Below are 25,951 nucleotides of genomic sequence, written 5' to 3'. Positions count from 1 at the left end.
ATGTTTGGTTTTATTATGTAGGTTAATGCAGCAATTCATGTTTAGTTTCCTCCTGAATCCTACTTTATATTATTTCAGGGTCAAATGTTAATCAAATCAAACTATGAAGAGAGTCCAAAATACTTCAGAGCGTATTTATTCAACAGAAGGTTCCAGTGAAGCAAACTGTAGCAATGACAGTTCAGACGCTGGCACACAAGTTTTAGAGAGGTATGCTTTATTTCCAGTTTACTTTGTAACTGATGCACAGTTAAATAAATATGATGGAATATTGTCTCCTCTCCCAAATATGCTACATGAACCCATCAAAGAAAGGCTGAGAAATGTTCAGTCATATCATGCCTTAAATTGCAATTCAGTGAATAATGATTCTGAAAACAAAAAAAGGTAATTTCATTTTCTGACTAATGTTTTTCTCCTCACACACCATGGTTATCCATCCTAGTGCTAACTGTATGTACAGCAACTAAAACTGTTGAAATCATTCTCAGAGAGAACATTGCAATACATGCTTTGTTCAGTTTGACTTGTGCAAAAACAGGTAGGCTGACTCAAGAATCTTCATGCATGTAATTGTTCAGGAGGTGTATATAGATGCTAGTTTTTAGCAGATCAAACGGGACATCATATAGAAGGATAACCACAGTAGCTGATACTTTTCTAAAAAATAGAAAAAAGATTGGGAGGCAAAAACAGCTAAGAGAACTTCATCTAATTATGAAGAATCTGCAGATGGGATCGGAAGGCCTCTAAGATTTTGGGATGAAATTTGAACCTCTGAAGAGGGATACCAAGGGGTACCTGGTGAATGCAGAGGATGGCTTCCGGTAGGCTAGTTTATAGACTACCTCTGCCTGAAGCTTCAGGTCTGAAGCCCAATAAAAAGAGAATTGAATCCACCACAAGGACTTCTTAACTAACCCTAAAGAACAGTATGATTTGTTTTGACTTATGTCTTAGCATTATGTGTGAAGCCAGCCACTGTGACATGCAACAAATAGTAGGTAAAATGGACAATGAGTTACATGATGTGTGAACCAGCCTTTATTTGTTACATTTAGAGGACTCTGACTGTGTAGAGTACCTACAGATTGATCACATTTCCAGGGTTAGAACAGCTGATCATTGTAACACCTCTGTCTTGTTTAGATTTAGCTTCAATGTATTATTTATCACTCAATCCTTTATTGTCTGTAGGTAGGCGTTAAGAAAGCATTGCCATTTCATGATGAGTGGTAACAGAAAAACAGACTAGAATATCATTAACCTATTGATAGCATTCTGATGCTAAGTTTACAGATGAACTCCTCCAGCACCTTCATGTAGATCAGGTTTCCTCAAAGTGGTCAATATTGACACCTAAGGGTCAATGGGCTATCCATTATTGTTGCTGTTGTTATTTGTAATACTATTAGTTAAAGTAGTATTGATTAAATTATTTTCATATGATAAATATTTGGGGGTTGATGAACAATCTGGAACTTCGTGAAGGGGTTGAGGAGCTGAAGAGTTTGGGGACCTGTGATGTAGATACTAAATACAAATGTTGGAATGACAGTCTCCAGGCATGCCTATTTGAGAGACTGGATAAGAATCAGTGCAAAACAGTGCTTCCTGTTCTACAATATTTCAGACAATCCAAAAATGTACTGTTGTTGATGGAACTGAAAGTTTCCAAGATATCTAGTGATTCTAGATGATATCTAGGGATTCTAGATAAACATCATTTCTTTTAAAAACAATTTGGGATGGATTTAGTTAATCTAGTTTAAGCAGAGGAATCTGAATCTCTTAAGAATACTTCAGCAGAATAACTTTCCGTAACCTGAATCTTCACAGTATGACAGAGTCCTTAATCTTTATCAGATATTGCAAAAAAGAAAAGAAATAAAGATTTCATTAAAAATTATATTTCTAAGTGGGTTACATAATTTTTAGAGGAAGAAATTCAGACTGAAGAATCAGTGCCTGGGTAATTTGATCGTATATACTCTGATTCACCATACATTAGAAATCAGGCATGAGGCTGAATCGTATGCAGAAATCAACCTTAATTATCTAATAATACAGATTTTCAACTGGAGATGTCTGGGTATATTCATTCAGAGACATGTTCATGTAGGAGAGGAGGAAAGTCTGGGTTTGTTACAGCTTCCATGTGTTGGAAGTCCTGGCAAATCCAGCATGCCTCATTAGTATGTGGATGGTTGCTCTAGGATGCAAACTCTCTGTGCTATTGAGGAAGCTGTTTGTTGCCACTCCAATTTCCTCTTTCTCTCTTGCTCCTTCTCCACCAGGAGCAAGCAAACAGCTGTGTGCACTAAATAGCTTCACTGTGCACAAAAGCAATGTTTCTGAAGGGTAGAGGCTAAAGACAAGCAATAACTGATCATAATATTTATGCAGTCTTAGATGCTTCATGAGGTACTGTATGTAGTTGGCCCTCAAATGCTGGATTAAATAGTTTTTTTTTTAGTCTGATTAAACTGGAAGTTCTTATGCTCTTATATACTTTTGCAATATAAAGCTTTCTTCATTCTATAGTTTACCTCAAGGACAAAATTCACCTTGCAGCTGTACTGACAGCCATCCTCTCTTCAATGCACAATTTCCATGCCCACCCAAAAGTAAGTTTATTTCTTACAACTTGGATAATTATAATGACTTAGATTCAGCCTTATGACTTGGATTCACTGAAACTAATGGAACTAATTTGTCAAAATTGATGAATCTACTTTAAGTGTGACTAAATCTTAATCTTGTTTTGCACTTTGAATGATTTGTGAACCTAAACAGAGGTTGAATTAACTTTGACAAGAATGTTCTGCTTATCAGTAAGAAAGGACAAAAGCATGACAATAACAAAATGTTTCAAAATTACTACGCCAATTAAATTAACATGTGCATTTATGCTATCATTTGGAAATACTCTGTAGGAAAGGTCAAGGATTACTTTTGTGTTTGCTGTTCCAAAAAATTGGGCAGAGTTGGCATGCTCCAGGTCTCATCCATTAAACAGTATCACTTAATAGGAACTAGGAAGCATACCTTCCCTGACACAGCACCTGCCCTCTGGAACACCAACCCCCCTGAGATTTTAATCCCTATCCTGAGCATGCTCAAAAGAGCTCTGAAAACATGACTCTTTCCTCATATGTTGAATTAGCAAGAGTAGTAGTTCCAACAAGTTTTATTGTCTTTTAACAGTTGTTTTCCTTACAACATTTGGGTGTTTTTATTATTGTTTTTGTTGTTTCTGTTGTATGATTACTGTACTGTACTCTAAACGCCAGAGTATAGGCACCTTTAAAGCTTATGAGAGCTATTTCCAACCTCTGGGATCAGCAGTGGCAGCCCATAGTCTACGGGTCATATGTGGCCCACAGGAGCTTTTTGTCTTCCACCAAGTGTTTTTCTCTTACTGTTTTCAAATAGGAAATTCTGCTCAGTAGATCAGGGTGTTGAATCACTGATAAGAATCTTCTTGTGAATGACTCTAGGTTGCCTTATGTTTTTGAATTTTGTAAAAAACAAATGGGGACTTCTGGTGGGATGGCGACGCAGAAGCCGGCATGTATGTGAGCACCTCTAGATAAATTTAAAATGTATAATATAAACATTGGGCAGGAGCTTAGTTGAAGCATACAGCATAATATCAGCTGTGGCTTTTTGAGATGAGCCAAGTTATTGTAGACACGAGGTATGCTGATAACAAAGAATGTAAACTAAAGGTAGAATTTAAAGTGCCATAGCCCTCAAAACTTTATTTTAGCTCTCCCAATTAAAGTACAGATAAACAACTTGTATAGTTGAGAAAATTTACCACTGGTGATGGATGATTAACTGAGAAAGTAAGAAGGAGGACTGCTATTATTATCAGTAAAAATTTAAAATGGTACTTACAAGAGGCGGCTGTCGTCGGCTTGGATTAGAACTAGTGACTGGAGCGACAGAGGACTGTAAAGAGGGAGGCAGTGAAGCCAAGATTACAGTCTTTTTTCCCTCAACAAGGCCCTGTCTCAACCGGGTGTCAGAGAATGGCCTAATTACTCCAAATGATAGTCCTATAGCAAAATCAGTCCACAACTGGTCCCTAGGGCCCCATTGTATGTTTGTAACAGAGCTGGTGGAAACTGGAATAAACACAGCTAAAGAATTTGCCCTCATGGATCAACAAACCCACACGCCGTCCACAAATTATACTCCCACAGAGAGGAATTGGTCAGAACGGGGAGGTGAGGAGATTGAAGATATAAATGACCCCCCAACTCCTGGCCTTACAACTGGAAATACAAATGAAGCATTAAGATTAGGCCTGCTAACCCTAATAGACATTTTCAGCAAACAACAACAGAGCTTAAATAGTCTAGCTCATTCCTGGGTGCAAGACATATCGACGATGAAATCCTTTTTAGCAGAGTGCAAAGACTTACTACAAACATTGACAGAACTGATACTTAAAACAATAAATGGAATAGATCATAAACCAGAAGAAACCCTCCCGGAATCATCACCAGCCATATTAGGCCATACTTCTAATCCTGAAGAAGAGGTAGAAACAACAACTGTGAAACAAAAAATAAAAATCCCCAAGAAGGGTGCCAAACTAAGAAAGAAGGCTAATAAAAAAGGGAGAACAGTCAAGAAAAGTAAAAAACATTAAAAACTTGGAGTGTCATAGAACAACAAAGAAATTAAAGCCAAATAAACTGTTACAAATCATTGAAACTGAAACTGAACATGAGAAGAGTAAACAATCAAGAAAACCTCAGAATAATCCAGGGAGACAAAAGAATAAATTTAAGAAAGATAAAGACAGTTGAATACCACAAAATAAATTGAATGAAAAGAGCCATAGGGGAAGTCAAGTAAACCCCATCCAATTAGAAGTAGATATTAAACATATTCAACCAGATAAATTCAATACACGAGCTGATTTCAGCATAACCACCCCTTCCAAGAATAATCTAAGAAATATTGACATTAAACAAAATACTTGGCATTTACAATTGATACCTACCAAACTGACTTTTATCAACTACCCTAAACCTAGCGGCTATCAGACTCAGTTTGATAGGAAAATACACTTTGTTCATCTGATGCAAGCTCTCGATATAATTGACCTCTCAACAAGAGACATAAAGTGGAATATCTATTTTACAATTATAAAAAACAAATGAAAAAACACTTCTCAGTTTTAATTAGTATATATCAAAAAACTGGATTGTGATCTATGTTTGACGAACTCAATATATGTTTTGTTGTGAGCTAGTTATGGGGTGCCTTGGCTATTGTATTACAATTATTTTTAATTGTATCTTTATTTTGTTTATAGGGTTTTTATCATATTGTTTTCCTCTTGTGTATTGCTTGTTAGCTCCCCAGAGTTATTTATATAAGATGGACAGCCATATAAATTTTCTAAACAAATAAACAAGTAAATTATTTTTCCTTCGGAACTTGCCAGTAACTGTTCTCTAACAAAAAACTTTATCCACTGAATAAATCTGACCAAAGGTCAAGAAATAATATAACATAACAACAGAGTAGAATTTTGCATGTATTTTGTAGTCATTCTAATCATATATTGTATTGTTTCGTTGTATCCTTGTGTGTATTTTTCTAGAAAGTATCCTCAGGCTCATCTGTAATTTGATAGTTCTAAGCCTAATAACTCCATTTTGCTTAGTGAAAAAAGTCTACTGCATTATATCAAGGTAAAGTTGATCAAGAATCTTTTTTGAAGAATAAATTTGTGACTGAACAGTGGTTTTAAATGTTTTGAATTGGGAAACATTCAGTAATCTTATGTTACTTTTCAAGTCCTGTTTTCTCCCTCTACTACTGGAAAGCCAAAAATCACATCAATAGTTATTATAGAACAAATTTATATTTTATTTTAATGTTAATAAAAGAACATATATCTAGAATATGTTTGAAAATAATTTAAGCATAATATTTATATTCCATTGCCATTTGATTATTGGAAGGAAAGAGTCTTGGTACCTTTTTCTAAGCAAATACTGACTAAACAGTTGCCATTCTCACCATAAGTGAATGGCCACCATAACTTTTTTTTTCGCAGTTAAGGATAAATGGATAGCTATTACTTGTTAGTAGGAAAAGTCCTTTTGTATGCACAGGAATTGGGATATGCTTTTTATATTAGAGGAAAATTTCCATTGGTGCCTACCAATGCCCTTGTATTAACAGATGCTTTCAGAGCATGCAAAATCTTATGCCAGATAGCTATACTAGTACAGCGATGCTGAACCTTTTTGGTCCAATTGGCTACATTGAACTTTCTGAGAGCAAGTCATGGATGTTCAAAGAAAATGATTGCTATGGCAGGGAGGTGTTGTCACTTACAACAAAAAAGCTAATTGGCGAGGTTGTGCTCTGCCATACTTTTTATCTGCAAGGATACTGACTATCAGGTCTGGCTTACACTTCTAATTTCTTTCTCAACAAGTGGACACATGTACAAACAAAGCATTGGGCCGCTGCCAGTCACTGAACAAAAAAAGTAGGAATGGCTATAGGATCTGTGTGTAATCCAAGGGAATTCTTGGAAAAGGATTATGGAGACAGCTTTGCTTGTAGCATAACAATTTACTTTTTCATGCTGTTTAAAATTAAAATTATATTTCAGAATGTAAAAAGTTGAACAGGAAGATGGTACCCATAATGAAAAAGGTACCACATTAGAGATCCTACTCTTTGCTTCAGTTGTGCCATTTAAAATATCAATATACAGTAGTTGCATAGTTGCCAGTACAAAGGAAGCCTGATGAAGCCTGATTACTCAGTACCTAATGCCTTGCACAAGAACTTTGCTCTTGGACAGACCTTTGGGTAGTTCTAGACCAACGGTGACACTGGCTGAGGAATTTCAGGAGTTGAAGTCCACACAGCTGGAAGCTGCCACAATTGGGAAATCAGCTCTAAAGAGTTCAGACCAAGAGAAACATGTTCCACCATTTTCTGTATGGGATTCCCTTCTTCTTAATTGGCACTTAGCAGGGAGATGATGTATTTGTGACACACATCTTCATGAACACATAGAGCCAGACTTTTAAAATAAAGCTATCGGATGCAGGCAGCAAAAATCTAGATAATCACTAGGAAACAGCAAAGATACTTTTTGTACCCAGATATAATAATCCTATTATAAAGATACAATACAAGGGCTTTCTCCTACTCCAGATTTAAACATTCAGCTAAAGTAAAATTTAATTTTGTAACAAAAACTAGAACTTGTCAGACTTTGTAACCTGACAGTGATTCTTTCCAAATACAGAATGATTCTCAGAATCTCTTTACCGAAATTTATTGAGAAGATAGGGATGAGTTATAAAATTTCAAGAACTGAACTGTTTCCCATTGAAAACCAGTATAAGGCCATGTACAATAGATTGGGAAGTTTTGATTTTCTTTCTAAGTTTTCCTGTGATGCAGCAAGGCAGAGCAGCAGGTCTTTTCACAGGTAACAGTGATCCTTGCAGCTGCCTGTTTATGTAATAGTCTCTTGAATCTTTTCATTCCGGGAACCCTGTCCTACAGAACCAACTTAATGAGTAAACAGAGTATTAAGTTAAAACCGGCAGAATGGGCTTTTTGAGCACAATAAACTGTTGGGATGAAAGAACTGTGAGATTAATTCTTTGATTTTTGTTATTGTTCTCTGTTGTTACTTAGTGGGAGCTGTACTCGGAAGATTTTATTTTGGGTGGCCCTATTCCTGTTGCTTGTTGGTAAGCTTCCTTCTTACAGAGTGAAGAATAAAGTGTATCTCGTCTATAAAACATTTTGCTGTACTTGTTATGGTGCATTACAGCCTACTTCGTCGTAAACACATTTACACAATCGTAAGTCTTGCTGACTTCAGTGGTACCTACAGCATAGCCCTATACTTGTTTTCTTAGAACATTTTTTTCCACCAGCTATGTTTGCGTAGCACACTGAACCATAGACTACTGTAGCCAGACACATTTTTAACCTAACCTATTATGCAAATCCAGTCCTGGGGATTAGTTTATGGTTCAGTATATTGTGCAACCTTGGGCAATTGGATTAATTGAATAAATTTGGGGTTAGTTTTTCATGGTTAAGTGTGTCATATAACATGTTATGTTCACTTAGGCTTATTTACTAGTGTGTTTAGGACTGCAGCCTGATTTCCTGTTGAGGATAGTAATTTTCAGTTGTGTCCAGGACTCAGGAATTTTGCCATCTGACTAAATGTATACCTATTATATGGTTTGTAGAGTAGTGAAAGAGGTTCTATTCTTCCAAGCAAATTTAGGAGATTACTTCTGGATTTAATTTGTAATTTTGCTTTAATGAAATAAGTTTGTTCTGATATGGATTGCACAAGTAGCAGCTGGAAATACTGGTGATAATAACAATTAATATTAAACAGAATTTCCATTTAACCAGGATCTGAAACAGCAGTTTGAAGTGGATTTCAGACCCACTGTTAATAGAAGCCCTTTTTTATTTTAACTGTCCCTATCGGAACGGTTCTCTTAAGCTGTCAGAGGGAGAGAGATAAAATATAATAATAATAATAATATAGATGATACATTTATAGTTTGTAAAAATAGATAAATGTTCCCCCCTTCAAAGGAGGTGGGGTAGAAGTCATATACAACCTCATACACAGGGCATGACATAATATAACATCTGCATTTCTCTCGCATTGAGAGCTTAAGGGAAAGTGGATTGTCTACTCAGTATAGATTCTATATATCTCTTTCTGCAACACCTCTGAGTACCAGAACCTGGATAGCTCCTAAACTAATACACTGTATATAGTCATCGAAAGCACAGTGGTTCATGAGTTCAATTCCAGGTACAGGGTTTGAATCCCATAGGAAAAAATCTGGCTTTGTACAATAAGGTGAAATTGATCATGCACTGCCTCCTGGTGGTCTGTATAACTGAAATTACCTTAACTGTGTTGCCCTAAAGTTGATGACTAATGTAACTGCAATTCAGACAGGATAGGGACATTTTATTCACGGAAGGCAAGACTTCAGGGAAGAAGCATATGCACTTGAATGCCTTCTAATTCTTTTATTGTAGCCAGTTTAGTCATATCTGCACCAATTCTTGTGCATTTTGCTTGGGATCTTATGAGAGTTCGTTTCAGAAGAAAAAAGTGTTGAAAGAGCTGATCAAACAATATGAAAAATTAGATAATATATGTATTTTAGATTTCAACTGAAATAGGTAGATCTGAAATACTATGCCCCAAATTAATTTGCTGTAGAGGAAAATTATAATCAACTTTTTAAAATATGATGTTTAAAAAACAATTCTAATAGGTGCTACATACGTGGGACTGCTTGATGGAAACCGGCTCTTTGGAGATGGGTGGAAAGACTGTTCCATTTGTGATCTCTTCGAGGTGCTTTCTTATTATTGATTTAATTATTCAGCAGTCTCTGTTATCAGCAGATCTGAAATGTGTGCAGTATTGTATACAGTACTTATGCATTATCTCTTATTATATATAACAATAATTAGTTGCAATTCTTAGAGTAGGGTTTTTCTTTTTCCTTTGAGTCAGATTGACTCCTAGCAGCTATGTGGACAAGACCATGCAGATTCTTAGGTAGTAGTTCCCAGAAGTGGTTTGCCATTGCCTTGTTCCTAGGGCTGAGAGGGAGTGACTGGCCCAAGGTCACCCAACTGGCTTTCATGCCTAAGGCAGGACTAGAACTCAGATTTTCCTGCACCTAGTCCAGTACCTTAACCATGAGACTAAACTGGCTCCAATAGAGTAGGCTTAGGCAGCTGATTTCTTGCAGCCCTCAGAGACTGACCAATCATGCTACCAACTTTGGGTGGTGCAAATGCTAAAAATCACCATCATTTCCTATCATTTTTCAGAGGGCAAACATAAAAACTGTTAAGATAGCCTTAACAGAGATAAACAAGGAAGAACCCTGACCCACATCTCAGGAAAAAAGCAGAAAATCCTGGGCTTCCCTGTATATGTCCCCCACTTTGTGTCATTGTCCACCCACCATGGCCACCACTCCAAAGTTGGCCATCCTGACTTAGAGGCATTGGGTACATTTCTTAATATTATGGTATTCAAACTAAGGTTGTCACTATTTTTCTGATTCTGTTTCTATTTAAAAGCTGTGAAACATTTAACTTTCCTATGAAGTTAACTTCAGGAAAAACTTTCTCTGGTGTTTTTTTTTATCACCCAAGTATAAAAGGCACACTAGTAGGGATAGCAACCATATTTAAAAGATTAAGTTAACTAGTTATTTCTAGATCAATTAATATTTGGGAACTTCTTTTTTAGAGCAACTCTGAAAATATTCAATGTGTGGGTTTTTATTTTTTAGATCTGGTCTGCATTGGCATGAGCCTTAACTTTGGGTTGTAAGACAAGAATTTCCTAGGTAAAGGTAAAGGTTTCCCTCGATGTAAAGTCCAGTCATGTCCGACTCTAGGGGGCGGTGCTCATCTCCGTTTCTAAGCCTTGGAGCCGGCGTTGTCCGTAAGGACCCGTCCGTGGTCATGTGGCCGGCATGACGACACGGAACGCCGTTACCTTCCTGCCGAAGCGGTACCTATTAATCTACTCACATTTGCATGCTTTCAAACTGCTAGGTGAGCAGGAGCTGGGACTAGCAACGGGAGCTCACCCCGTTGCGCGGATTCGAACCGCTGACCTTCCGATCGGCAAGCTCAGCAGCGCAGTGGTTTAACCCGCAGCGCCACCGCATCCCGCAAGCATTTCCTAACCCTTTATTAAAATTTGAATATCAGAAAAAAATACCTTGTCTGATCCTGGTAATTAGCAAGGTCAGGTCTCCTTAGTACTTGGATGGGTGACTTCCAGCGAATCCTTGAGCTGTATGCTGAATTGAGAAGTCATAAAGGGTCCCAGAAGAAGGCAATGACAAACCAGTTCCATGCTGTGGCCAAAGAACTGCATGAACCATGAATTGCTGAACTCAGCTTGTAAACTTTACCTCTTGGTAAAGGATTGAATGTGATGGTTATCCCCTTGAATGCAATTAGCACATATACTCTCCTACAGAATTGAAATGTTTATATTCTACTCAGATTGCTCCACCTCTCCCCATACTAAACTTGAACAATGCTATAGTGGTAGTTGCTCCCAGGCCATTTATTTGGGCCTGTTGTTTGCATAGGATTCTGCTTTGATGTAACAAGAAGTACGAAGAGCTTATCTCAAATTATGTTTCCTGCCTGCCGTTTAAAATGAACAATATGCATATTTTAATTTGTAATTATTTTTCCCTTTCTCTGTAGGATGGAACAAAAGATCTGAGATCCTTAATGTAAGAAAACATTTAAATTATTTTATGCTGATCTTTTGCAGGTAGCTCTACTTCTGCTTGTGAAACAAAAAATACTTTTGCATGCTAACCAAGAATGATAGTTGGTCATAGTTAAGCCTCCCACCCATAAGGTGATTATTAGAAAATCATTCTAATAATGGTTAAGTCACTGTCTCTGGTTAAAGCATTTTTCCTGTCTTCTATCCCATCCTGCGGGTGCTCTTCTGCGGGTCCCCTCTTCTGCCTCACCCCACAGTGCTCGTGGGGTACTGTTATAATGGATGGCTTCAGTGTGTCATTGGCCTATTTGGTTGATGACTTGACAGTAGAAGACCCTTACACTGGCTGAGTTGATAGTAGAAGACTCTTACAGCTATTCTTAAAATAGTATGAGAAAAAAATAACCTGAGTTCCTTTCACTGTTCCTTCCCCTTCCCATTTAGGTCTAGAAGACAGTCTGCAACATCACCTATCTCCCAGCCCATATCTTAGCAATCCTAGCCAACTCATAGCATTTTTCAAAAAATAAAAGCAAAATTGAAGAAGTCATTTAAAAAAAAAAATCTCTTTAGAAGAACAGGTATGCAGTGAAGCTCTGTCACTCCAACCTGACTGCTTTAACTGTATAACAACTGGGTATTTCTGGGGATGTGGATGGATAACAAAACAGTATGAAATAAAGCATAACTTGTTTGTACCTCCAAAAGTGGATTCCAAGTTATTCAAAGAACTCTGTTAAATAAACAATATGTTAGTTAAGGCAACTATATAACTAAATAAACTAAATGTTATGGCCATCCATTATAACAGTCCTTCTTCTGATAATGCAATCATATCAGTGTAATTTGATATACAGATGAAATGTGCATGTTTTCTAAAGAGATTTCATTTCAGAATTGTCATTACTATATTTCATAGCCTTTATGAAATGCATAATATCTTTATGGTTATAGGCATAGCGAAGGATGCAAAGAACAGTGCTTTGTATCATTTCCCTTCATTATTTTTCTCAGGAAAGCTAGGAAAATTTTGGTAAAAAAGTCACTTGAAATCCCATCTCTGAAGGTGCAAGTACATATGCTGCGAACAGAAGTTCAAAGTCTGAAATTGCGTATGAATGATATTGCCTATAATGCAGTTAGTGAGGCACTAAAAGGATATACAAGCAAAGGCATTACAAGATGGGTAAGAGATCCTCATAAGATTTTATTAATAGAATTCATATTTCTACCAAACCAGTATGGCTGTCAATTCACCAGATCAAATCTTGGTACATTAACAGTCTAGTTCATGTTCTTTCAGTTGGTCTTCCTATTTGAACCTGTGTGAGACTAGGCTGAAGCTGCCATTACCTAAAGATGGAGCAGGCATGTAAGCAGAAGAGGACAAAAGACAGGAATCTTGTCTAAAACATCCCTTCAGGGAGGTAGACAAGAAGGAAGCAAGTCATTAAGGAAACAGAGAAAAAAAATGTCACCTGAACCAGACAAAGGAAGTTGGGCCTGAGCACATGGAAACCCCCACCCCAATCCCATCAGCATCTACCAGACTTGTAAATTAACAAGGCCAGAGTAGCTGCCAGTCTTAACAAAGCAAGGACTTTTGGGGATAAAAGGGATCCCAAAGCCTGCCCACTCCTTGAGTCGTCTTTGGATCCAGATTTGGCGGCTTCCGTCCCTCTAGCTAGTGCCTGGCAGCCTAGTTGGACGTGGGTAAGTGTGGATGAGTGTGTGTGTGTGTGTGTGTGTATGCATGCGTGTGAGGAAGAGCAAATGTACCTTGCAACCAGTAAAGTTTTGCTGTTACTTTAAATTCCCTGGGTCTCCATGTATTTCAAAGAACCTGTTGTGCCTCAGTGTCGGTTGGAAGTTATTTGTGTGTGTCCCTGATTACTTCCTGGCTGTTGACCAGGGCTGTGTGTCTTGTCTGCTCAAGCCACACCTATCTGGAAAACCCAGGTAGAAAGGAAGGGGGGCTGACAAGATCCGCGTGCCTCAACAGGCTGTGAGTCTGTCAGTGATTGACGAAAAGCCGAACCTGGGAGTGTGTGTGTAACACCTGCTTAATGAAGTCAAGCAGCATTGAAGGAATGATTCAGTGCCACAGCCAGATGCATGGACTTCGCTATTCTGTGTTTGTATGCTAGCTTTCTATTACCTGTGCCACTTGTGGAGTAGCAGTCCATGTCATAAATGATTCATATGGTGCCAAATTCTATGGAAAATTGCAGTCAAAGTTCAAGTTTATTCTTTGATCATTTCTGGCTCTGTTTTTAAATGTTCCCAATTTTACAGATCTAATAATGGCTGAATTTTAATTTTACCTTTTATCCATAACAGAGTATTGAAAAAATGCTTAAAAAAATTAAGCAAAAGTTGGATGAAGATGTTGTTCATATGCCAGATTATGCACTCAGATCAGCAGGTATTTGCAGCAGCTGTTACTATCTAAGCTAAATAACTAGATTTTCGAAATCCTTGCGGTCTGTCTAAATCTGTTCAATAGTGTCTGATTCTCAGAGACTGCCTAGACAAGTCCCTGCAGTTTCCTTGGCAAGGTTTTTCAGAAGTGGTTTGCCATTGCCTCTTTCCTAGGGCTGAGAGAGAGTGACTTGCCCAAGGCCACCCATCTGGCTTCATGCCTAAGGTGGGACTAGAACTCAGTCTCCTGGTTTCTAGCCTGGTGCCTTAGCCACTAGACCAAACTGGCTCTCTAAAGGCATATATAGTACAGCATTAATTAGTATGAAGTATGTACTTTATTAGTATAAAGTGTGGTAAGTTTTATTGTTAAATTAAATTAAAACAAATGTCAAAATATATCATATAATCATTGTACTACTCCTTTTAATGATGCAGTTTGTCAGTTTTGATATCAACTACAGTATCTGAAAAGTCTTCAGAAGCATTTTGTTTGCACGTTTTAATACGCAAGTTGTAAGAGGTTCATTACAAGCTGGACTTATCTGTAGTGGCCCCTGCTCTCTGGAATATCTTGTCCCCGGAGGTGAGGCAGGCCCCCTCACTCCTGACCTTCCGGAAGGCCCTGAAGACCTGGTTCTGCCGTCTCACCTGGGGCGGGAAAGTGAATAACCATTCTTGGAGGTGGCTTGCACCCTAGAGTCCCTCCCACCAGACTGGATTTTATACCTTTCTTGGATTTTATTTATTTACTGTATTTTATTATAACTGTTTTATGTGATTTTAATGTTTATATTTTGCGCTGGATTTTATTGTAAACCGCCCAGAGTCCCTCTTTTGGGTGAGATGGGCGGTGGCTAAATTTGAGCAAAAAATATGTAACTGTGCAACTGTACATAGTTCCAAATTGGTAGAAAAGTTTCCAGCTTTCTACTAAATAATTACCAGAAAATATTCAGTCATTGTCTTTTTAGACTTAGTCCTAAAATAATGAGATCCAGGAATGTCCTGGGGCTTCAAACATGACAGACAAAGGGGAACTGTAACCCATTGAACATTTCTCTTTCTTCAGTTTCAGGCAGCCCTGGCACTTCACTCAGATTAGATCCCAAGGTGGATGCATTATAGATGCAGTCAGTGATTTAATGTCATCCAGTTGCGCTTAAAATTGTATGGCAGCCAGTTGTGTAGTCTTATCTCTACAATGAGAAATCCAAGCAACAATAATACCAAAATCATTCCAATTTGGCACTTTAATGGTCTGGATAAATATAATTATACACTGTAAATGGCTTATTCCCCAGGGTACATTCTCTGTTATTCTTTGTTGATGATAGCAGCTGCAGTTCAACTATATACATAAGGAAAAAAAGGGGAATCTCCCATCCCCAATATTACATATTAGTGGAATTTGCTAATTGCTTGTTGTACATAAACTGTAACAGAGGGTATTTTCTGGATTCTCTTTGCTGACAAACAGCATTAGTCTTATATGCCTGGATTTTTTTTTTCACATAATATCCATTAAAATAGATAAACAATGAGATATTTAATTGTATAGCAATCTAATTTTAGGTGCCAGTATTGTTTACACCAGGACTACTAGAAGCTACCACCATCATGGAGGAGGATATTTCTGGATGTCAATCAAGATACTCCCTTTTGTGAAATCTCCAGACATAATTCTTGAGGTATAAATAAATATAAAAGTATTTTGGGGGCAATGCTGGGCTTCAGGATTTAGTGACTGTGATCTAGGGAACAGGTTTCCTGATGTTTCACCAGCAACTGTGGCTAGCATCTTCAGAGGCAAAGCAATCTGCTACACAGACCACAAGCAACTGAGCAGGAACTGACTGGGCTCCTGTCTTTATAGCCAGGTGTCCTGACTTCAGATTGGCCTTTAGCCAAGCTGGTTTCTGACTGGTGCAGGTTGGTGTGGGCTGGTCTCTGACTGGTTCTTTGTTTATGCCCGATCCTGATTGGTCACTTTTAGAGTACTGATTCCTGATTGATTCTTGGTTTATGCTGGGTTCTGGTTGGTTAGTTTGAGCAGCTGAGTCTAGATTGAGTCCTTGTCCAAGCAAGTATCTGATTTGCCCATTTTTGGGAGCTGATTCCTATTTGGTCCTGCATTTGGGCAGAACCTTGGTGTCGCGCAGGGCAGGTAATCAGGCTTTGCTAACCTTCAGATTTTCTTCTTACTTGTTGAAGCTGTTGGGATGTTTGTGGATCTCAGTAGTGTCTCTGTGCAGGCATTTGTAATAGTTTGGTATTCTTGACAGCACTTTTGTGTCCTTGAATTGAATTTTATGATTATTATAGTACAGTGCGTATTCCGCTCTTGATGATTTTTCAGGCTGTCCTAGTTTGCAGTGCCTCCCATGTTCCCTCAGTCAGGTGTGGAAGCTGCATTTTGTGTACCAGTGTATACGTGTCCACAGCTACAGGAAATACGATAGACCCTGGATGCTGTTAGCGGGACTCTACTGTCCTTGGGTGGTTTCCTGGATTTTTCTTAGTTCGCCTATAGATGGCTTTAATGTTGAGCTTTTCTAATAATTTTTCTATTCGGTCAGTGACCTTCTCTATGTAGGCAAGAAATGCCCTCCCTGTTGGGGGTGGTTTCTGCATGGATGCACTGTATCTATTATTCTCTTGCTTTGATTGTAATGGTCACCTCATCTCACTAGTGTATTATCCGTTGGCTTGTAGAGCCTGATTAAGATGTCTTAGCTCCTCAGATAGTTTCTCAGGCTTGCAGATGCATCTGGCATGATCGCCTAGCTTTTTGAGCATGCTTTTTTTCTGGCCAGGATGATGATTGGAATCTCTGTGTAGGTAAGGATCCGTATGTGTGGGTTTCTGGGATACAGTGGGACTTAGCTGTAGGTGCTGGTTTTGGGTGATTAGGATATCCCAAAAAGGGAGTTACTTCTTTTTCTCCTCTCCCATGGTATTTGGCAACATGGTTTGTGGGGGAATCGATGATGCTAATGATTGGATGTAATGGCACCTGTTTCTTATGGATCTTGAGAAGCCCATATAGCTAGGGTGGCAGAGCTTCAGAACTGTATAGATTTCTCTGTACATCAGGTCGGAGTTATGAAGTCTTGAAAAGGCAGTTACTGTAGTTTTTAGTAGCACTTTTGTTGTGGGATCGGATTTGAATTTTTCGTAGATTGTCAGGTCTAAGAGATCCTGTATTTAAATAATACTGTGAAGTATGTTCTTCTTCAAATAGATTTTATTTCTAGATTTTCTTCTCTTCTATTCCATTTTTATTTCGTTTTAGTCTTGATCATTATTTATGCTTATCAGATGAAGGCCACTAGAGAGTGATTCCTCTTTTTTATATATATATATACCATATGAAGCTTGGTGAATTACCTCTAGTCTGTTGGCCAGGCCTGGGGTCCTTTTCGTGTTTAAAATAAAATGTATTGGCACAGTGATCTGTGACATTTTCCAGATCTGCAGAAAATAATTCATGAGTAGAGAGTTGGAAAAATAAGGTTAAAGTGATATAAAAGGAAAGTCAAAACATGATGTTAAAACTTGGGGGTAATAAAACACTTGGATTCATTCTCTGAATATTCCATTGTTACAATTCCATTAGTCTTATTGTTGTTTAGGAGAATTCAAACATTTATTAAAGCTTTGTTTCTTTCATTAGAATTATTTCAAAGTGTTTCAGCAACAAATGTCATTAAAAAATATATGGTACCTAATATAATAAACTTTCAGTTAATTAATAGAATCTCAAACTACAGAAACCAAAATGAAGAATTGATTTAAATCTTCTTTAATTGACTGAGTTATAGCATTTATAGCAGTAGAATGCATAAATCATTCAGAATTTTGTCTGTCTCTCCTTAAGCCCAGTTACTACCCTGGAAACTGCTGGCCTTTTCCTGGAAGTCAAGGCGAAGCTGTGGTCAGACTAGCCATGGAAATTGTTCCAAGAGCTGTTACAATACAGCATATATCTAAGAAAGTCTCCCCCACAGGAGAGATCTCTAGTGCTCCCAAAGACTTTGCCATTTATGTAAGCTTCATGTTCTAATTTATTTATACAATGTAAGGAAAAAGTAACTTGCAACTTACATTTCTGTTGTTGTTACCATTTTAGGGACTGAGAGCTTCCTATCTAGATCAGATTGGGATCAACTGCCAAGGGTGTGTGTGTGTGTGTGTGCTTGTGTCTGTATATATATATATATATATATATATATACACACAAGCTGCACTCCAGTGCATTTCAGACTAAATTAGTCCTTCAAAGTCATTGTATAAAATACTCAGCCTAAATTACCACTTTTTTGAGGATAAAAATGGTGAAATAGAACTATGTACTGTATGCTGTTGAGAGATGTGGAATAAAGGCAATAAAATTTTTGCTTTGTATTTTGGAGTATTAATTGATAATAACTGAACAGTTAAATAACTGACTCTTTAATTAGGATATCAATGGATGATAAATAAATAGCCAATAAAATGTGATCCTTCTCATATTAGTGACTTTAAAATGCTTGTCTACAATTTGACTAGATATTTAGGTCAGATTTGATTCCTAAATGGATAAAATCTTTCTCTTTCTTCTACTATTATGGAATACTCTATGATGTCATGACTATTGGTGATATACCCTTTCTTCCAAAAGGGACTAAAAGGAGAAAATGAGGAACAAGGAACTTTCTTGGGCCAGTTTATGTTTGACATGAATGGATATTTAATTCAAACATTCCAGTTGAAGGTATGTAGAGATTGTTGGGAAATTTCCACACAATTTTAATAGACATTGCTGTTGACCAAGGCGACAATTATAATAATCCATACAGTTAGCATAACTTTATAATCATCATGATTTTCCTTTAGGTAAAAAAAACACCTCTCTTCCTGGAAGGCTGGATATGTGATGATCCTCTTGACATTAAATTGTAATCTAGTGATAAATTAATTTAACACTAGATTAGTGTTAATTTAGTGTTATGGTGGGAGCTGGAGGGCAGGCCATCTTTGGGGAAGATGCCCCCAGTGTTTGTTACCGGTGGTGTGTTCCGGTCCTCTGTGCTCTGACCCAGGACCTGGTCAGCAGATCCATAGGGGCTCTGGTCTCCGGCTGTTGCTTCTTAACACCAGGTCAGTTAATAACAAAGCCCCCCTCATATGTGATTTGATCATGGAGGAGGGGGAAGACCTGGCGTGTATTACCGAGACCTGGCTGGGCCCCAAAGGTGGGGTGCCCCCCTCGGAAATGTGCCCGGCCAGGTTTACGGTATGGCACCAGCCGAGATCCCAGGGCAGGGGAGGAGGGGTGGCAGTTGTCATCCAAGAGTCTCTGGTGGCCTTCAGGGGCGCTGCTCCACAAGTGGCTGGTTGTGAGACCCTGTTCTTCAAGTTGGGTTCCCGAGAACAGTTGGGAGTGTTGCTACTGTACCAGCCTCCCTGCTGCATAGCAACCTCCCTGCCTGAGCTGTTCAAGGCCATCTCGGGGCTGGTGGTGGAGTTCCCCAGGCTTATAGTTCTGGGGGACTCCAACCCGCCATCCCTGGGGTGGGCTTCAGAGGTGGCTCGGGAGTTCATGGCTACCATGGCAGCCATGGGCCTGTCCCAGATAATTTGAGACCCAACTCGAGACAGTGGCCTCACCCCAGATTTGGTTTTCTTGTTGGAGCAGTGGCAATGTGATCTGATGGGAGAGTTACAGCTGTCCCCATTGTCATGGTCAGATCACATCCTGGTGGCCCTGAGATTCTCTTATGCCATCCCCCTTCGCAGGGAGGCGGGACCCATTCGATTGGTCCATCCCTGGTGACTGATGGACCCAGTAGGGTTTCAGAGGAAATGGGGGGTTATACCCTGGGATCTGCTGCATGGTCCAGCAGAGGCCCTAGCTGCAGCCTGGAATAGGGAGGGGGCCAGAGCCTTGGACAGGATTGCGCCTGTACAGCCTCTCTTGTCCCATCAAACTCGACACTCCCCGTGGTTTACGGAGGACTTGAGGGTTCTGAAGAGGGTTAAGAGATGCCTAGAGCGCCACTGGAGGAAGACAAAGACTGAATTCGACCAAACACAGGTTAGAACTGCTATAAAGGCCTAGCTTGTGGCGATAAAAGCGGCAAAGTGTCAATACTTCTCCGCCCTTATTGTGTCTGCAGAATGCCACCCGATGGCCCTGTTTAAGATCACTTGATCTCTTCTGGGGAAGGAGGCCTCAGTGACCCACCTACAGGACTGTGCAAAGGAATTTGCTGAGCATCTGCAGGACAAAATTACTCGGATCCACTACAAGTTAGACTCCAGGCATGAGGCATGCTCTGGGGAGATAACAGGGGAACGTGCTTACCCGGTTATCTGGGAACAGTTTGATCCTGTTGGACCTGAGGAAGTGGACAGGATCCTATGGGCAGTAAATGCCACCACCTGTCTTCTAGATCCATGCCCTTCCTGGCTGGCAAAAGCAGCCAGGGATGTGACATGTGGTTGAGTCCAGGCAATGGTTAATACATCTTTGGGAGAGGGGGTGTTCCTGGCTGCCTTTAAAGAGGCATTGGTGCACTCCCTCCTCAAGAAGCCATCACTGGACCCTACTGTTGTGGACAATTTTTGTCCAGTCTCCCACCTTCCCTTTTTGGGGAAAGTGGTTGAGAAAGTGGTGGCTTTGCAGCTCCAGAGGGTCCTGGAGCAAACAGATTATCTAGACCCCTTTCAGTCAGGTTTCAGGCTTGGTTATGGGACAGAAACAGCATTGGTCTCACTTATGGATGATCTCTGGCGGGAGCGGGATGGAGGCAGTGCATCCATCCTTGCTCTTCTTGATCTCAGTGGCTTTCGATACCATCGACCATGGTATCCTTTTGGGGTGGCTCAGGGATTTGGGGGTGGGCAGCGTGGTTTTACACTGGTTCGCCTCCTTCCTTCAGGGCTGGTCCCAATCAGTGGTGATTGGGAGTGAGAGATCTGACCCTTGGCCCCTTCTTTGTGGGGTGCTGGAGGGTTTGGTACTATTTCCGCTCCTTTTCAACATCTACATGAAACTGCTGGGTAAGATCATCCGTCACCACGGGGTGAGGTATCATCAATATACGGATGATACTCAATTATATCTCCATCTCGGGTGAGGTAAGTGATGCTGTGACTGCCCTCTCGTAGTGTCTGGGGGCTGTAGGGATCTGGATGGGGAACAGGCTTCAAATGAACACTGGTAAGACAGAGTGGCTGTGGGTTAATGGCTCTTCTGTATCTGGAACATGGTCATCTTTGGTTCTGGATGGGGTTGCACTGCCCCAGACAGACCTGGTGCATAATCTGGGGGTCCTCCTGGACTCACAGCTCCTGCTTGAAGAGCAGGTGGCAGCCGTGGCCAGGAGAGCCTTTGCGCAGCTACTTGCTGTATACTAGTTACGCCCCTTCCTGGATCGGGAGACCCTTCAGACAGTCATTCATGCCCTTGTTATCTCTCATATAGACTATTGCAATGCTGTCTACATGGGGCTCCCCTTGAAGAGTATCCGGAAGCTTCAGCTGGTCCAGAATGCAGCTGCGCGGGCTGTTTTTGGTGCCCCTAGAAGGGCACATGTAACACCACTGCTCCGCAAGCTGCATTGGGTACCAGTTTGCTTCCGGGTCCAATTCAAGGTGTTAGTTATTACCTTTAAAGCCCTATATGGCATGGGGCCAAGGTACCTGAGGGACCGCCTCTTCCCTATTACATCAGCCCGTCCCAACTGATCATGCAGAGGGGGCATGCTGCAGACCCTGTCTTTAAGAGAACTCCATTTGGTGGGGTCCAGGAGGTGGGCCTTCTCTGCAGTAGCTCCCGCCCTGTGGAACATGCTGCCCCTGGAGGTGAGGTTGGCCCCATTGCTCCTGGCCTTCCGGAGGAGTCCGAAGACCTGGCTCTGCCACCTCGCTTGGGGCGGAGAGGGAAATAGATCTATATGGGGATGGCTGCTATAGATCACTCCTCCCACATATGGACCGTTTTAGATTCTCCTGCCACTTGGGCTTTTTTACTTTTTACTCCTATTTATTTATTAGAATAATTTTATATTTGTATATTTCATTTTATTGTATGGTTGTTGTTTTAACTGATTATTGTAAACAGCCCAGAGTCCCCCGATGGGAGGAGATGGGCAGGGACAAATTGAATGAATGAATAAAGAAATAAATAAATGGATGAATAGTAAGATGCCTGCATGAAATGCCAGGCTTGAGTATTCTCCTCTTTGTTTGCATGGGCAGGAGAAGGAATAATCAGAAATGAGAGATTCCTACATGGCCTCTTGACTGGCAAATGAGAATCACCATAGCCACATAACCCCTGTGTTATGGACCCACTTTGGCTACCCATAGGTTTCTGAGTGCAAAATGCTGGTTTTAACCTACGAAGGCCTATATGGCTTGGCTCCTAGGACCATTCTCTGAGTGGAATCAACTCATCTAGTGTATGCCACCACCCCCACCTCCACCCCCATTTGTTAACAGTCCTCCATTTTGGAGAGATTGGGGGCAAGGATTTGCAGACATGTTATTTTGTTGCAGCTCCTGTACTGTGGAATAGCTGCTACCCTGAGGTCAGAACAGCACCCATACTTAAGGCCTTTTAGAAGTTAATCTAAGCAAAGATTTTTCCAGAATAAATTTGGGGGGGGGGGTGAGTGCACATTCTCTGTAATGTATTATTATTGTTTTTGTTCTAATGTTTTATTTTATTAAATCACTAGGAGTCTATATAGATTACTGTAATATATAAATGATTGAAATAAACTCTGTTTTAATGCAGACCAGAAGTTGTTCCTTAAAATAAAAATCTGTTACATAAATAACATCAAAAAGAATCCTGGCTTTTATGTGCTATATGCATCTTGCTTATTCTACTGAACCTTTTACAGTTTGTTAAATCAGGTACACTAAACCAGGAATCTTTTAAAATAAAATTATGTTACGATTTATTTCTCTTTCCAATTATGTGGGAGGAGGACAGGGAGGGGAGTGCTTGAGGCAAGTAGTGCATATTGCATATCTTTATGTTAGTGTTTTGTGCATAAAGGTAAAGGTAAAGGTTTCCCTTGACGTAAAGTCCAGTCGTGTCCGACTCTAGGGGGCGGTGCTCATCTCCGTTTCAAAGCCTTGGAGCCGGCGTTGTCATAGACACTTCCGGGTCATGTGGCCAGCATGACTCACGGAACGCCGTTACCTTCCCGCCGAAGCGGTACCAATTAATCTACTCACATTTGCATGTTTTCGAACTGCTTGGTGTGCAGAAGCTGGGACGAGCAACAGGAGCTCACCCCGCCGCGCGGTTTCGAACCGCCGACCTTCCGATCGACAGCTCAGCGGTTTAACCCGCAGCGCCACCGCGTCCCCTATGTTTTGTGCATACTAGACCTAATACAAGAAAAACATAATCTGTAATTACCTTTAATCACATTAATTAAGCAATGGCAGAATTAAAGAACTCTCTCTCTCTTTCAGAATGAATCTTCTGAATTTATGAGCTATGTAAAGCTGAAAGTGCTAAATAACTGGGGCCACCCAAATTACACTTGCATTTATCGGTTTAGAGTACATGGAAATTTAACTGCATCTGAGTATTCTGTAGATGACCATGCTAATACAGGAAGGAGGCCACATTAGCCCAATGGCAAACCAATGTAACTTTGCTGAGCTTCTGATTCTATAATTAAAATAGAGATTTGCAACAATGGCAAGGTTGTGGGAAACTGCTTTATTCTCTTTCATTATTGACTATGAAATAGCAAGGCTGCAATGAACAGAAGTTTAAATTATTTGTGACTATTAATTGCTTTGGGGAGAAAATAAGACATGAAAAATTTACTACATACAGTAGGAAGACTATAAATTCTATTTCTCAATGGTCATGGACATTCATTTTATTCCTAAGAAAAGCAACAGACCTAGAGTTGGCAGCGAGCATGGCATTAGCTGACAAGAACCAGGACTGGCATCTCTGTTGCTTCCCATGCAACTGTACACATTCACAGCTCGTACACATTTATAAGAAGAAAGTTGTGTAAAGAGGAAAGAATGAATTCCTGCTGCATGCCATCATTCTCATGTAAATCATGCCATCCTGGCTTGTCAAGAGATTTGGGATGGGGTGGGGATATGCTTAGCAACAACTGCAGATGAAGATGGTGGTGCACGGAGAAAGGCATTACTGAATGCCATTCATAACTATTAGTGGCATGAGAATGAAGGGGGGCTGTAAGTAGGGATCAGTCTGTCGCCGATGAAACCAAACTTATTTTAGCCCATCCTGCAGCTGTTTGGCAGCTGTAGGAAGCATTGTATAAAAGACAAGCATGGGCAATACTGAAGGATCCAAGGACTATATGTGCTATGGCGGTTGCTCATATATTATTTCATCTTTGTGGGAGAAAGCTGCTGCTTAATGCTCCAATTGTACACAGATATATGTACATGTTATTAAGGCCCACTAAACTCAGGGTAATTTTTGGGTAGCTGTGTAGAGGACTACATTTAGTGATTCTATCATTCTTGATGGGATGACAAATATAACTACAAATTAAAATCTCTCAATACAATTTTTAAAATCTGGCAAATAACCATTTTAATGTTTTTCTACATGAGACATGTTTCTTGTAATTTGGTTATAAGAAGTCTGAAAACACTTAAGTTGGATGAACATCAGGGTAATATGAGCAGCAATCCAATGCTGAAAAGTCATGCAATACAATCTTCTGCCAGTTATTATTGCTAGATTTCAAGGAATTTCAGAAAGATCTGCATTAAAAAAGCAGGGCAGAGTTCCATGATTTAATTACATCTCATATTAAAATATCTCAGACAATACATTTGATTATCATCATGAACTATCTAGCCTGAAAACACTTGAGGTTTTTTCTCAAGGCTACATTAACATATACAGTATTATTCTAGTGGGATGGCAGAAAAATATGTCAGCATACATCCCAAACCTTATTTTTCCTCAGTGATATGACTAGCAACTGGCATTGTCCTTATAGATTTATGTGGGGCAATCTTAGAAAAGTGATTAGTGGATTCAGTTGGCTTCATTTCCTCCCACCAAGGGATACCTATCAGTGGGGGGAAAAAAGTCTACTAATTACACTTCCTAAAGTGGGGTGGAGCTGGAAACAAACCAGGCTTTAGCCATCTCTCAGAACTAACATCTGATCATCTCTCTGGCTCTCTTATTCTGCATATATATGAATGAGCGAGAGAGACTTCATCTTGTGAATTGGCGGGGGCAGGGTGGGTAGGTGGTGCCCAATGAAGCAGAGAGCTTATTCTGCTTTACTGGCCAGCCTTTCCTGGTGAATGTTGTGTCTGTAGCTTCCCTCTCCAGCTGAGTTATATACTGTAATGTGGCCTTTATTTCCCCCTACCTGGCATACTGAAATGCAGCTGGTTGATGCAAGAAGCTTGGTTCCTTTTTCTCTCTGACATAGACACACACACACACAGTGGGGGGGGGGGGAAGTACAGTACATGATTCCCAAGAATCATGGAAAGATGGGAACAGGGAGTGAAACATCATATTTTGCCCAAGTGGTGGTGAAGTTGCTGTGGAAACAACAACAAAAAAACCTCTCCTGGTGAGTCTTTACTGGTCTGCTGTGCAGCATGGAACTAGTTCATGGAAATAAATCATTATTTCTAGAGCATGTGTACTGCTTGGCCTTTTCCATAATGCTGGTCAAGTATTAAACAGGCAGATGTCTTTCCTGCAGCCTAACCCTATGGAAGGCAGCATCCAGCACCTGTACAGGTCAAAGCAAGCTCACAGGGGCCTTAAGTGTCCAACAGGTGCAGGAGTTGGGCAGATCCCAACCCTTGCCTATATCATCGGACACATTACTGATTGTGTCCATAGGCAAAATTGTGTCAGGAGAAGAGGGAAAATACCACTTTAAAACTGGAGCAGCTAAATACAATTTTGAGCTGCCTCTGCAGTGGGTTCCTTCAAAATGGGGGCATCTTTGTGGTGCAGTTTAAAGGGGTATAAAGATGAGCCCTTTGAGCCTGTTTTCTGTCAGTTGTGCAAAGGGTTAGCTCTTAATATGTATTATATACTGGAGTTACTGAAAGGCAGGTGAATTTAAGTGTTCATTTCCTGCTCACTGGTGTACAGGTGTGAACATTATTGTATTTTTGCAGATCAACCCACCCCTTCTTGTGGAGCTG

The 25,951-nt window shown here is 40.0% G+C and overlaps 1 protein-coding gene across 1 annotated transcript; it reads left to right on the top strand.

Moving 5' to 3' along the window:
- The first annotated feature begins 77 nt into the window (after window positions 1–77).
- Window positions 78–23,795, top strand: SUN3 (Sad1 and UNC84 domain containing 3). The gene is made up of 12 exons (XM_063304229.1): window positions 78–210; window positions 2,545–2,627; window positions 5,627–5,717; window positions 7,699–7,754; window positions 9,330–9,412; window positions 11,305–11,333; window positions 12,347–12,518; window positions 13,673–13,757; window positions 15,329–15,444; window positions 17,634–17,801; window positions 18,417–18,509; window positions 23,234–23,795. Exons 1-12 carry the CDS (start codon window positions 104–106, stop codon window positions 23,393–23,395), a joined length of 1,245 nt encoding a protein of 414 aa, XP_063160299.1. The 5' UTR covers window positions 78–103; the 3' UTR covers window positions 23,396–23,795.
- Window positions 23,796–25,951: the final 2,156 nt, after the last annotated feature.

The sequence above is a fragment of the Candoia aspera genome, chromosome 4 (genome assembly GCF_035149785.1).
Source record: "Candoia aspera isolate rCanAsp1 chromosome 4, rCanAsp1.hap2, whole genome shotgun sequence".
Classification (NCBI taxonomy): Eukaryota; Metazoa; Chordata; class Lepidosauria; order Squamata; family Boidae; genus Candoia; species Candoia aspera.
This window is presented reverse-complemented; position numbering and strand designations above follow the sequence as displayed.

Coding starts and splice junctions, on each gene's coding strand:
- SUN3 (XM_063304229.1), top strand. CDS start 104: ATGAAGAGAGTCCAAAATACTTCAGAGCGTATTTATTCAACAGAAGGT. Junction 2,628..5,626: donor ATTTCCATGCCCACCCAAAA/GTAAGTTTATTT, acceptor GTATTTTTCTAG/AAAGTATCCTCAGGCTCATC. Junction 11,334..12,346: donor AAAGATCTGAGATCCTTAAT/GTAAGAAAACAT, acceptor TATTTTTCTCAG/GAAAGCTAGGAAAATTTTGG.